The sequence below is a fragment of the Salvelinus alpinus genome, chromosome 10, assembly GCF_045679555.1.
Source record: "Salvelinus alpinus chromosome 10, SLU_Salpinus.1, whole genome shotgun sequence".
Taxonomy (NCBI): Eukaryota; Metazoa; Chordata; class Actinopteri; order Salmoniformes; family Salmonidae; genus Salvelinus; species Salvelinus alpinus.
In genome coordinates, this window is record NC_092095.1 from 44,008,496 (window position 1) to 44,021,512 (window position 13,017).

The 13,017-nt window shown below is 45.9% G+C and overlaps 1 protein-coding gene across 4 annotated transcripts in view; it reads right to left on the bottom strand.

Moving 5' to 3' along the window:
- The window catches only part of LOC139532080 (MAGUK p55 subfamily member 7-like), a 255,470-nt gene that overhangs the window by 134,561 nt on the left and 107,892 nt on the right, over positions 1-13,017 (bottom strand). For all 4 annotated transcript variants that reach the window (XM_071329214.1, XM_071329210.1, XM_071329212.1 and 1 more), the window contains one exon: positions 11,055-11,173. In XM_071329214.1, coding sequence (XP_071185315.1) covers positions 11,055-11,173 — 119 coding nt within the window. The remainder of the gene's footprint in view (positions 1-11,054; positions 11,174-13,017) is intronic.

Below are 13,017 nucleotides of genomic sequence, written 5' to 3' on the forward strand. Positions count from 1 at the left end.
CAGTGCACTCACTGCTGCGTGTGAGAGAGACACTAGAGGAGTGCAGGGGCGCACGCTCATGCACACACACACCTAACCACAGTCCTAAAGAAATACATACAGCCAATGAGCCAAACACCTTTAGTACAGTACAGGGTTTCTATTTGCATTTTTAATTTCCAATATCCGATTTCATTATACGTAAAATAAAAACAATGCAGTGATTTAACCCTGACCCTAACCCATTTATTCCACGTGGCATTTATTAAACAAGCTAATTCAAAATATTTATACAGGCTATTGGGTTGAAAGCAAAACTAGTCGCTTAGAGAATGTTCAGGGCAAAATGGCGGATAAACTACACACATCCCCATAATGGAGGTGGTAGGAACTAGGAAGCAGTGTTTTAGTTCCAGGTTAGAGGTTATAACCGTGGTGTTTTCAAACAGACAGTTCACCACAGTAGTCCTAAACCTGGAGTAGTGGACTGCCAACTCATATCTAACAGACAAGAAGTTGAAGCTATAGGTAAATGGTAAATCAACCTGTTATCGATCTCCAAAAACCCAGCAGCCATGGTTCAAGCCTTTCGAGTTTCCAACCCATTCTATGCTCAATAGGCAACGTGTCTGGAGTGACTGGGGTGAGCTTGTCTACTTTCTCGACTTTCTTTCCTACTGTACCTATCACAACCCCGTTCTGTTTTGGGCCCTGTCCACTGTCTGTCTGTCTGGCTCGGTCTTGGCTCGGTCTGTAGCAGCTTGTTTGTCTACATTGAGCATGATGTTTCACACGTCACACTGCGCTTGTCCATTAAACAGATAAGAAAATGTTTGGATGGCAGCCTAAGCACCGGAGTATAATGTTGCTGTGAGGACAGGGGGATTAGTTTAGATGCGATATAGCTTTTTAAACCATAAATAACTAACTTAAGTCAATAAGTATAGGCCTATACTCTCTAAAGAGTAACATGGTACATTGAACCACTTTAGCTTTCTACAGTTATTAGTGTCTGTCAATGTACAATAAGCACATTGCATATATGTTTTTATGTGTAAAAGTGAATTAATCTATAGCAGGGCTCCCCAATTCCGGCCCTGGAGGGCCGAAACAAGTCTGGTTTTCATCCTCCCCTTCTAATCAGGGACTAATTCAGACCTGGGCCACCAGGTGAGTGCAATTGACTAACGGGTAGAAACAAAACTTACTCCAGGACCGGAAATGGGCAGCCCTTATCTATAGGGTGCATACAGTGACAACTGACGCAGGCAAGTGAGAGGACAGTTACACATGGGTTCTGTTTCCCAGAGGAAAGAGTTTGTATCCTAAATGGCACCCTATTCCATATGTAGCACACTACTTATCCCTATGGGCCCTGGTCAAAGGCAGTGCACTACATAGGGAAAAGGGTGCCATTTTCCCTATGGGTTCAGGCTAAAACTGGTGCACTATATTGGAATAGGGTGCCATTTGAGCTAGGGGCCCTGGTCAAAAGTAGTGCACTCTGTAGTGAATATGATTCCATTTCGTATGCAGACATAGGCTAACGTTCCCTCCACAGCCCTCAGGTGTTTGCTCAGGTTCCCAAGAGGAGGTCCCGTTCCCCCTAAATAATAAATGAGGGGCTCGGCGGCAACCGGGCCCAGGGATGTGCTAACCGCAGGCAGAGCCCCAGACCCAGAGACGATTAGCTGCTTTTTATTGCTGTGTGGCTGTGCAGGGTGTGGGGTATTGGAGTCTGTGTGTGTGTGTGTGTGTGTGTGTGTGTGTGTGTGTGTGTGTGTGTGTGTGTGTGTGTGTGTGTGTGTGTGTGTGTGTGTGTGTGTGTGTGTGTGTGTGTGTGTGTGTGTGTGTGTGTGTGTGTGTGTGTGTGTGTGTGTGTGTGTGTGTGTGTGTGTGTGTGTGTGTGTGTGTGTGTGTGTCATGCAGGGTTTAGATGGCTCAGAGGGTATACTGTACATTCTGAAGCTAGGAGCTAAGCCAGAAGGATTGGAACAATGTCCTTCCTGGGATCTCCCAGTAGTGCTGGAGGGCTGGATGGGGTGAGGTCCGTAGACAGGTCCAGGATCAGACACGCAGTCTGAGGTAGAGTGGAGGTGGAGAGGGCAGCTAATGGCTGGTGAACCCTTGCTCTAGTCTTCCTATGCATATGTTCTCCTGACTGTTGTTGCTTGGAAACATTCTATGTAGCCCAATTTGTGTGTAGCCTAGGCCTATGTCATGGTTGTGTTTTTATGACTAGGACTGCAGTCAAATAATTAGTTTGACCATATAAATTAAATTAAGTGACTAATCCATGGAATGCAATGACCACAAACTAGTCAAATCCACCAGAGACTTCAACGACAGCTAATGTACGTCTCTAACGAGCCAACGCTAAAGCACCTTTCCGTGTCCTTAAAGCATTTCAGCATTTGAAGAGCAAACAGCTCACGACCACTTCAAGAGCTCTACAGTATACTGGCAAGTGTCTTCACTGACATTTTGCAACCTCTCCCTGTCTGAGTCTGTAAAACCAACATGTTTCAAGCAGACCACCATAGTCCCTGTGCCCAAGAACATTAAGGTAACCTGCCTAAATGACTACCGACCCGTAGCACTCACGTTTGTAGCCATGAAGTGCTTTGAAAGGCTGGTCATGGCTCACATCAACACCATTATCCCAGAAACCGAAGACCTACTGCAATTTGCATACTGCCCCAACAGATCCACCGATGATGCAATCTCTATTGCACTACACACTTCCCTTTCACACCTGGACAAAAGGAATACCTATGCGAGATCTCTATTCATTGACTACAGCTCAGCGTTCAACACCATAGTGCCCTCAAAGCTCATCACTAAGCTAAGAACCCTGGGACTAAACACCTCCCTCTGCAATTGGATCATAGGCTTCATAACGGGCCGCCCCCAGGTGGTAAGGGTAGGTAACAACACATCCGTCACGCTGATCCTCAACACAGGGGCCCCTCAGGGGTGCGTGCTCAGTCCCCTCCTGTCCTTCCTGTTCACTCATGACTGCACGGCCAGGCACGACTCCAACACCATCATTAAGTTTGCCTATGACAACAGTGGTAGGCCTGATCACTGACAACGATGAGACAGCCTATAGGGAGGAGGTCAGAGACCTGACCGTGTGGTGCAAGGACAACAACCTCTCCCTCAACGTGATCAAGACAAAGGAGATGATTGTGGACTACAGGAAAAAGAGGATCCGAGCACGCCCCCATTCTCATCGAAGGGCTGTAGTGGAGCAAGTTGAGAGCTTCAAGTTCTTTGGCTTCCACATCACCAACAAACTAACATGGTCCAAGTACACCAAGACAGTCGTGAAGAGGGCATGATAAAACCTATTCCCCCTCAGGAGACGGAAAAGATTTGGCATGAGTCCTCAGATCCTCAAAAGGTTCTACAGCTGCACCATCGAGAGCATAGTGACGGGTAGCATCACTGCCTGGTATGGCAACTGCTCGGCCTCCGACTGCAAGGCACTACAGAGGGTAGTGCGTACGACCCAGTACATCACTGGGGCCAAGCTTCCTGCCATCCAGGACCTCTATACCAGGTGGTGTCAGAGGAAGGCCCTAAAAATTGTCAAAGACTCCAGCCACCCTAGTCATAGACTGTTCTCTCTGATACCGCACGGCAAGCGGTACAGCTTCTACCCCCAACAGCTTCTACCCCCAAGCCACAAAACTCCTGAACATCTAATCAAATGGCTACCCAGACTATTTGCACTGCCCCCCCCCCCCCCCCTTTACACTGCTGCTACTCTCTGTTATTATCTATGCATAGTCACTTTAATAACTCTACCTACATGTATATATTACCTCAATTACCTCGACTAACCGGTGCCCCTGCACATTGACACATTTTTGTATTTTTCTTAAAATTGCACTGTTGGTTAAGAGCTTGTAAGCATTTCACTGTAAGGTTGTATTCAGCGCATGTGACAAATACAATTGAATTTTATTCATATCAGGGAGGGAAGCAACTGAGGCTTCATCGCAAATGGCACCCTATTCCCTATATAATGCACTACTTTTGACCATAGCCCTATGGATCCTGGTCAAAAGTAGTGCACTATATAGGGAATAGGGTGCCACTTAGGATGCAGTTGACTGACTGCCAAGCCTAGCCTATTAGCATCTAACTAGAGCAGAATTAAAGGGAAAACTGACCGACCACAAACGAGGCTGCTCAGGGCTCACGCTGAAGGCCTGCTGACAGAAACTTGGTCTCTGACCACCCCGCACCTGATTCAGGTGGAAATTGAACGTTGTATTATATTTCCTGTGGCTTTTTGTGGAGCGAGGAACTTGGCGAGGGAACAGTAAGAAAGGGAGGAATTTATAGAAAACACACTTGAGTAACTCACTTTAATTTGAAAGGAAGAAGAATGTCTGTGTCGTTTTAGCTCGGAAACACACACCGGGCTATTACACATCCAGTATAGGCTCTACTTTCTGTCATGCAGCTGGGGCCGTTGCCGTGTCGATTAAAAGTCTGCAAAGTAGTGCATTGTGCATAGGCTCTGGATGCATCCCAAATGGCACCCTATTCGATATATAGTGCGCTATGGGTCCCTGGTCAAAAGTAGTGCACTATAATGGGAATGGGGTGCTATTTGGGATGCAAACTCTGTGAACTTGGCCTCGGCTGAAAGACTATATTAGACAATATTTGTTTCATCTCCATGACATAATCTGATTAACAGGGACGCTAGGGGCCCAACTGTCTGTCTGGAAGGGCATTTTGCACAACCTCAACATGTAAAAAACTACATTGTTAAAATTGGAGCTATGAAAGTCTATCAAAAAAATTTAAAACTGATTTGCAATAGTATTTCAAATCTGAAAGTAGTATGGTTTGAAATGCATTAGAAAGGTATTGGGAAGTTCAGGGAGTTCATTGTTCATTGGGAAGCCACAACCCCTAGTTTGGGAAACGCAGTGCAACCCCTCTCTCGCTATCCCTCCCTCCCTCCCTCCCTCCCTCCCTCCCTCCCTCCCTCCCTCCCTCCCGGTCTTCTTCTACCTCTGCAACCCCTCTCTCGCTATCGCTCCCTCCCTCCCTCCCTCCCTCCCTGTCTTCTTCTAACCCCGGCTAGGGATTTAGTCCTAACCAGGCACCCAGCCATTCGATGCTCCACAATAACCCAGGTGAGACCTGATGGTTACCATATGAGCAGGAACAGCCTGAGCTGTTTAAACGTCAGATTACTAGGATGTTTTCTCTGCTATTAGCCTCTTCCAATACCTCTATTTCTCAGCCCTGTGTAGTGACGGGTGGACTCTGGATCTGCAGAAGTGTGTGTGTGTGTGAGAGATCGGGTAGTAGGGTTTAAATGGTGTCACTGACGATAGCCATGTTCACCTGAGCAACGGCGGTTTCTTTCTGCCAGACAGGCTCCCCTGTAAGGTGAGAGGGTTGTCCGGTACTGTACGCTGTCTCTCTCTGTCTCTCTGTATCTATGTCTGGCAGGGTCTGTCGGGCTGACATTCGGGTACCAGGGAAGAAGGAAACACACAGTAACAGGCCAGCCTGTCTGTCTAAAGCAGGATTAGAACAAACACCCCTCCATTCAGCCTTCATTACTAAGACACGCTAACAGCTCATTCAACTCAGCTTTCTTTGAGAAAAGAAAGAGAGCGAGAAAGTGAAACAAAGAACACTAAAAATATAAATGGTCTTGTCTTGGAGGAAGAAGATAAATGTGCGTGCTCTCTTTCACGTCACCCTGACTTATTGCCCTGCTTCACGGCTGGGCGGGCCGGGGCGGGACATCATTCTTCTTTAATAGGGTATATATTACGCTACAGTAGCGACGGCAAATCAGGCCACATTAGGCTGTAAATCTTGTGGGTATTTATAGATTGCAGCTGACGTGAACCAGTGTGAGAGCCAGGCAGCCGGTCGCAGGGAGTCGGTGACAGGTTGGCTCAGAAAGTTGGTGGCCTGATGGTGGTGGTGGAATTCACATTGCTAAGTGGCTGGTGCCAATTCATTACCAGGACTCAGAATATTAAACATTTAAAAAGCAACTGCCGCTGAGCCCTCTTCCCACTCCCACCCTCCTTCCAATCCTAACTGTCAGCCCTTGACAATCACATAGCTTGTTGGTGGGCTCTCCTCTGTTGAAGGTTTCAAAAGTTTTTTAAGAGGGAGAGCTGGAAGAAAGGAGGAGAAGGAGTGTATGACTTCCAAGATTTGCTCTGTTGGCTCCTCACCAGCCACCAGTCTCTCAGACCCGCACATCAGACTGGCATTTCCCGAAACCCAAAACACTTATCCCAGTCAATTCAGGTCTCATCTACCTGCACTGTTCTATTGAGACTCAGTAGCTGGCAATGGGTAGTTGAGGTTTTCCTTTCTCTTAACAGACTCCCCCTACTAGGGAACTACAGGTACTGCAAAGCCAAGGCTCTGCAAAGTTCAAACTTTTCAACAACTTCAACAGCCTGAGGTCTGTCACTGTGAATAGACACAGGCTTTGAGCTCTTTCAGGGTTTAGGATTGGGAACCAGTGAAGGAACATGAACATATCACTTTCCCCACACAGACAGACAGAGTTTCCTTCCCCAGGAGAGATGTATAATAGGGAATAACCCTGATCAGCCATGATCCTGTGTGGTCAAAGACCAGGGGCCTCATTAAACTGCGCGGAGGATTCACAACAAAAAGTGGCGTATGGACGAAACACAGAAAGTGCTTACGCAAACATTCAGATTTATATAACAGTGAGCACGTCCCACGGCGGTTTCCCTTTATAAATCACAATCAACTTGGTGCACGTGAGCGAGCGTCTTGTCCCACCCTTTTTAACACCCATAGTTGTCTATAAATAGTCAGTCAAACGCCCCTAATTAATATTCATCCAAACTGCATGACGACAATGACAGCAAATCCAGACAGAAAGGCAAAAAAATTAAAATTCACCCAGTGTGAAATGGAAGTTCTTGTAGGGGAGGTTGAAGCATGAAAAAATATATTGTTTGGTGGACACAGTGTGGGCATTACAAATGCCAAAAAGGTGTTAGAGTGGCAGCATGTGGCGGACGCTGTGATTGCTGCTGGCTCAGAAGGTCAGACCCTCAGAAATAAAAAAGAAGTGGTCCGACATAAAAGTGGAGGCCAAAAAGCGCAAAGCCACGGGCGGCGGAAAGGGGATATCGGAGCTCAACCCCCTTGATGAGCGACTTGCCGGTATTAAGGGGAATCCCTCCTGAGTGGAGTAGTGACGGAGGTGGAGGGGGACACGGACATGCAAGACGCACCGGATGATATGTAATTAGTATTCCCTCGTTTGAATAGAGTAAACCAAATGCATTCAAATTGTGTTTAAACATTTATCTTCTATTTATCTTCTATTGTTTTTAGTCACTGCGTGTTCCAGCGGAATCGGTGGTGCTGCAGCTGAGCAGGAGCTGAGTGTGCCCAGCCCCAGCGTCTCCACTGCACCTCGTCCGTCACAACCCTCCAGCGGCCGTGTCCTCACAGATGCAGTCCTGCAAACGCAAAAAGACACCATTGACGCTATTAACGAGGTTGCCAAGGAGTTGAAGTGGTTGCCAAGGAGTTGGAGTGGGACAGGCACGGCTTGGATTCTGCAGGTGCTTCTCTGTAAAGCTGGGCCCACTACAGCACAGAGATCCAAGAGAACATCTCTTGGTAATCAGAACCGGCTCATAAGCCACTCATCATCGGCCAGTAAATCTTGCTGGTCTCTGAAAATTCGCTCTCTCCGAATTCTTCCAATCGCCAAATCTTCCAACAGTGCCAAAGCAGCCATTGTGTGTCATTACGCATTGTAATTGCATGCCTTTTTATATCCACCCATTTGATTGTCAAAGCTACCCAATTGCGTAACACCTTCGGGTGTGTCACGACTTCCTCTCCTTGTTCGGGTGTTCGGCGGTCGACATCACCGACCTTCTAGCCATCACTGATCCATTTTTCATTTTCCATTGGTTTTGTCTTCTCTTCCTTCACACCTGGTTCCAATCCCATCAATTACATGTTGTGTATTTAACCCTCTGTTTCCCCTCATGTCCTTGTCGGAGATTGTTCAATTTGTATGTGATTGTGCTAGTATGTGTTGATGTGCGACGGGTTTTGTACGCACTTTGTTATTTTTATATATTTTGGTTTTTGGAGTTTGGTCAGCACTTATTAAACGACTCCGTTTTATACCAAGTTCGTTCCCCTGCGCCTGACTTCCCTGCCACCAACACGCACACACTACAAGGTGTGGTAATTACCCTGATTGTAACTGACAATGACAGGGCCATTATCACATTGACAGTTCTGCGCAACGAACATGTGATAACAATATATGAAACTGCGCACTCGTATCTGCCCGACTCAGGCATCGAAAACAGCTCAGTTTAATCGTAATTTGTCCTACTGTTCACCTTATTATTTATGAGAATAAATTTTATAACATGCAAGTATTGTTTAATAATTACAGATCCAATTAAATATGATTCCCAATTAAACTGTACAACATTTTGAGGGGTTCTTTTGCAAAAACCGACATCTCCGTTTGTATTTATTATCCTAAATCATGTTTTTGTGTGTGTGTGTTTTTTATGTGCACTCCAGGGAACTCTTCATATATAATACGTGAGAGGTAATATTTCGATTTATTTTACACAATGGTATCAATTTCACACCGTTTCTCGAGTTTCATCCTTCTGCCATTGGAGTCGCAGTTTCTCATTTTTCCAGTTTATGTGCGTACGTATGGGTCAAAGTGTCCGTGGAGGACCGCACATTCTCCCGTCAAGTTTGCTTAGAAAGTGGCATACGCCTTCTTTTGTGCCTACGCAACGTTTATAAATGAGGCCCCAGGTGAGGTCCACCCACATGCCTGCCTAAATGTTATGGAAATGTGACCACAATCTTTACCATAATTATATCTGTACCATTTTACATGAGCTTTTCTTTGGGCTGACACAATCTGCACTTTGAACATACGCAGACCTACCCATCATTATCTGGTGAAAATGCCTTAGTCCAAAGTCATGCATAACAAACTGAGCATAACATGTACCTGTTTGGTTTCCTAAGTCAACCTCAGGTCTTTACCCAAGCATCTGAGCTATTTCATAAATGTGTCCTAAGTCACACATTATTCCCTATAAAGTAGTGCACTATAGGGAATAGGGTGCCATTCAGGATGCACACATAAAAACCCACTGCTTGCGTTGGCAAAGCACAACCTGGATCCTGGACAAACACGTGCTAATAGAGAAAAGGTTTCGATAGTGAGGGGAGGAAGAATATGATGTCAATTATCTCTCCCCCTCCCTTCCCGTGTCTATGACACAAAGATGGCAGCCAAACAGACTAGTCAAAAACTGGCTGCTACTGACTGACTTTTTTTTTTTTTTTTTTTACAGTACTTCAGAACTTATTAAAGGCATAGTTCGGGATGCTAGCTGATCAACAACACGTCCAGTCTTTGCGCTAACACTAGCATTGGCTCGTGAAACTACCTCAAACTTCATACTGGACGCCCACACAAAAATAGTATCCACGAGTTCATCTGAAGTAGACAACTAATTGCCAAAATCTCAAAATACACACCTGTAAACGTAATACTAAAGATGAAAAGAAGAAAAGTAAGCACTAGTCGTGGAGGTTGATACTGCATGTAAACCCTGGGCTTTATCCCTAAGAACAGAGGGAGGAATAGAGGGAGAGTAAATAAATAGAGGGAGGATAGAGGGATGAATTACAGAATAGAGGGAGGAGTGGTGCTGCTATAGTCGGCAGACTACAGTATAGAAGGCTGCTGTAGTCTGCAGACACACACAGAGAGGGGGACAGACAAACTGCAGACAGACTGCAGCTTGCTGTACTGAAGGCATGTGGTTCCCTCATTAGAACTGTTTGCCAGCGAAATAAAGTTATCAAGTGTGCTCATCTCCTCATCTCCGGAGCTATCTGTTTTAACAACCCTGCCGCCTGGCCTGGCCCAGAGAACCACTTCAGATAGAGAGAAAGAGAGGAAAGGAGACAGTGACTTGAGAGAGAGAGGAGGAAAAGAGGGTGACTGAGAAAGAAGGAGGAGTGTGTGTGAGAGAAAGGGAGAGGGACATGATAGGTGAGAGAGATGGAGGGAGGAAAAAAGACAAAGAAAGAGTAAACTCTTCGAAAAAAGGATTCCAAAAGGGTTCTGTGGTTGTTCCCATAGGAGAACCCATTTTGGTTCCAGGTAGAACTATTTTTGGCTCTATGTAAAACCCTCTGTGGAAAGGGGTCTACATGGAACCCAAAAGGGATCTATCTGGAATAAAAAGTGGTCCTTCAAAGGGTTCTCCTATGGGGACAGCCGAATAACCCTTTTTGGTTCTAGATATCGCCTTTTTTAAAGTGTAGAACAAAGCAAGGGAGAGGGGGAGAGAGAGAAAGATAAAAGGATCTCTTGATGATCCTAACGCTACCCTTACATACACATGCAAGTGTAACTGATGTGAAATGGCTAGCTAGTTAGCGGTGGTGCGCGCTAATAGCCTTTCAAACGGTGACGTCACTCGCTTTGAGACCTTGAAGTAGTGGTTCCCCTTGCTCTGCAAGAGCCGCGGCCTTTGTGGAGCGATGGGTAACGATGCTTCGTGGGTGACTGTTGTTGATGTGTGCAGAAGGTCCCTGGTTCGCGCCCGGGTCTGGGCGAGGGGACAGACTAAGGTTATACTGTTACATTGATGCTGTTGACCCGGATCACTGGTTGCTGCGGAAAAGGAGGAGGTCAAAAGGGGGGTGAATGTAACCGATGTGAAATGGCTAGCTAGTTAGCGGTGGTGCGCGCTAATAGCCTTTCAAACGGTGACGTCACTCGCTTTGAGACCTTGAAGTAGTGGTTCCCCTTGCTCTGCAAGAGCCGCGGCCTTTGTGGAGCGATGGGTAACGATGCTTCGTGGGTGACTGTTGTTGTTTTGTGCAGAGGGTCCCTGGTTCGCGGTCGGGGCGAGGGGACGGACTAAAGTTAAACTGTTACACAAGCATGCACACACACCCCTCTTTAGAGGATGAAGAGCGGAAAATAGGAAGACGTAGAGTAGGTTTACCTTGACCAGCGAGTGGAGGCTCCTCTCTCCGAACATGTCGTGTATAAAGGTGCTGTCTTCTGGGCTGTCAACATGGGGCTGGAGCTGGGAGGGCAGGGCAGACAGCAGCTCATACAGATCTGGAGGCACAAAGAGAGGGAAAGAGGAGGAAACGACACAGTCAGCAGTCATCAGATCACACACACACTGTGAGAGACAAACAAAACACACACACAGAACGACAGACAGCCACACTCAAACACATTCGCACACACAGACACAAATAGCTAAATACCCTCAAAGTTCTCAAGGGGGAGATGAGGGGGCAAGGAAGTTCTAGAAACTTCTAGGGAAATTATCACCAACCCAGGTTAAAGCGACCATGGTGTTGAGCTGCTCATGTCTACAGAGAGCCCTTCACTGGACCAGACCAGAACAGGTCAGCAGGAGGCAATAAGCCACTTCCTCTCACGGCTCAGCATTACCTGCCTTTGTCTCAGCACTTCTTGTTGTTCCAGGAACTGTCACACACATGCAATTAATCCCACAAATAAATCAATCTCAGTCTGTACCGAAATCCAATTTTAGCTTTTATCCCAATTCAAGTATTTTTTCAACCTTATTACAAGGGTTCTAGTTTTTGAGTCTGAAAGGGCCTCAGTATGTTGGTTAAGTACTGGCTGTTTTGGTTCTGGAAAGGCTTTAGTGAGTGTAATTGTCAGTCTAGTATTGGGTCTGGATGGAAAGGCCTCAGTCTAAGACCTGCTGTCCTAGGACTAAGTGGAGCGTGGTTGTATTGGGACCATACACTACCGGTCAAAAGTTTTAGAACACCTACTCATTCAAGGTTTTTTCTTTATTTTTACTATTTTCTACATTGTAGAATAAGAGTGAAGAATTCAAAACTATGAAATAACACATGGAATCATGTAGTAACCAAAAAGATGTTAAACAAATCAAAATATATTTTATATTTGAGATTCTTCAAATAGCCACCCATTGCCTTCATGACAGCTTTGCACTCTTGGCATTCTCTCAACCAGCTTCACCTGGAATGCTTTTCCAACAGTCTTGAAAGAGTTCCCACATATGCTGAGCACTTGTTGGCTGCTTTTCCTTCACTCTGCGGTCCGACTCATCCCAAAACATCTCAATTTGGTTGAGGTCGTGGAATTGTGGAGGCCATGTCATCTGATGCAGCACTCCATCACTCTCCTTCTTGATAAAACTCATTGTCCTGTTGAAAAACAAATGATAGTCCCACTAAGTGCAAACCAGATGGGATGACGTATCGCTGCAGAATTCTGTGGTAGCCATGCTGGTTACGTGTGCCTTTAATTCAAAATAAATCACAGACAGTGTCACCAGCAAAGCACCCCCACACCATAACACCTCCTCCTCCATGCTTTACGGTGGGAAATACACATGCAGAGATCATCAGTTCACCCTCTACTAAAGGACACCAATAAGAAGAAGAGACTTGATTGGGCCAGGAAACACGAGCAAAGGAAATTAGACCGGTGGAAATTTCTCATTTTTCTCCAAAAATTTGAGATTTTTGGTTCCAGCCGCCGTGTCTTTGTGAGACGCCTGTCTCCTCTGAACAGTTGATGTTGAGATGTGTCTGTTACTTGAACTGTGAAACATTTATTTGAGCTGCAATTTCTGAGCCTGGTAACTCTAATAAACGTATCCTCTGCAGCAGAAGTAACTCTGGGTCTTCCATTCCTGTGGTGGTCCTCATGATAGCCAGTTTCATCATAGCACTTGATGGTTTTTGCGACTGTACTTGAAGAAACATTCAAAGTTCTTGAAATGTTCCCTATTGACTGACCTTCATGTCTTAAAGTAATGATGGACTGTCGTTTCTCTTTGCTCATTTGAGCTCTTCTTGCCATAATATGGACTTGGTCTTTTACCAAATAGGGCTATCTCTGTATACCCCCCCTACCTTGTCACAACACAACTGATTGGCTCAAACGCA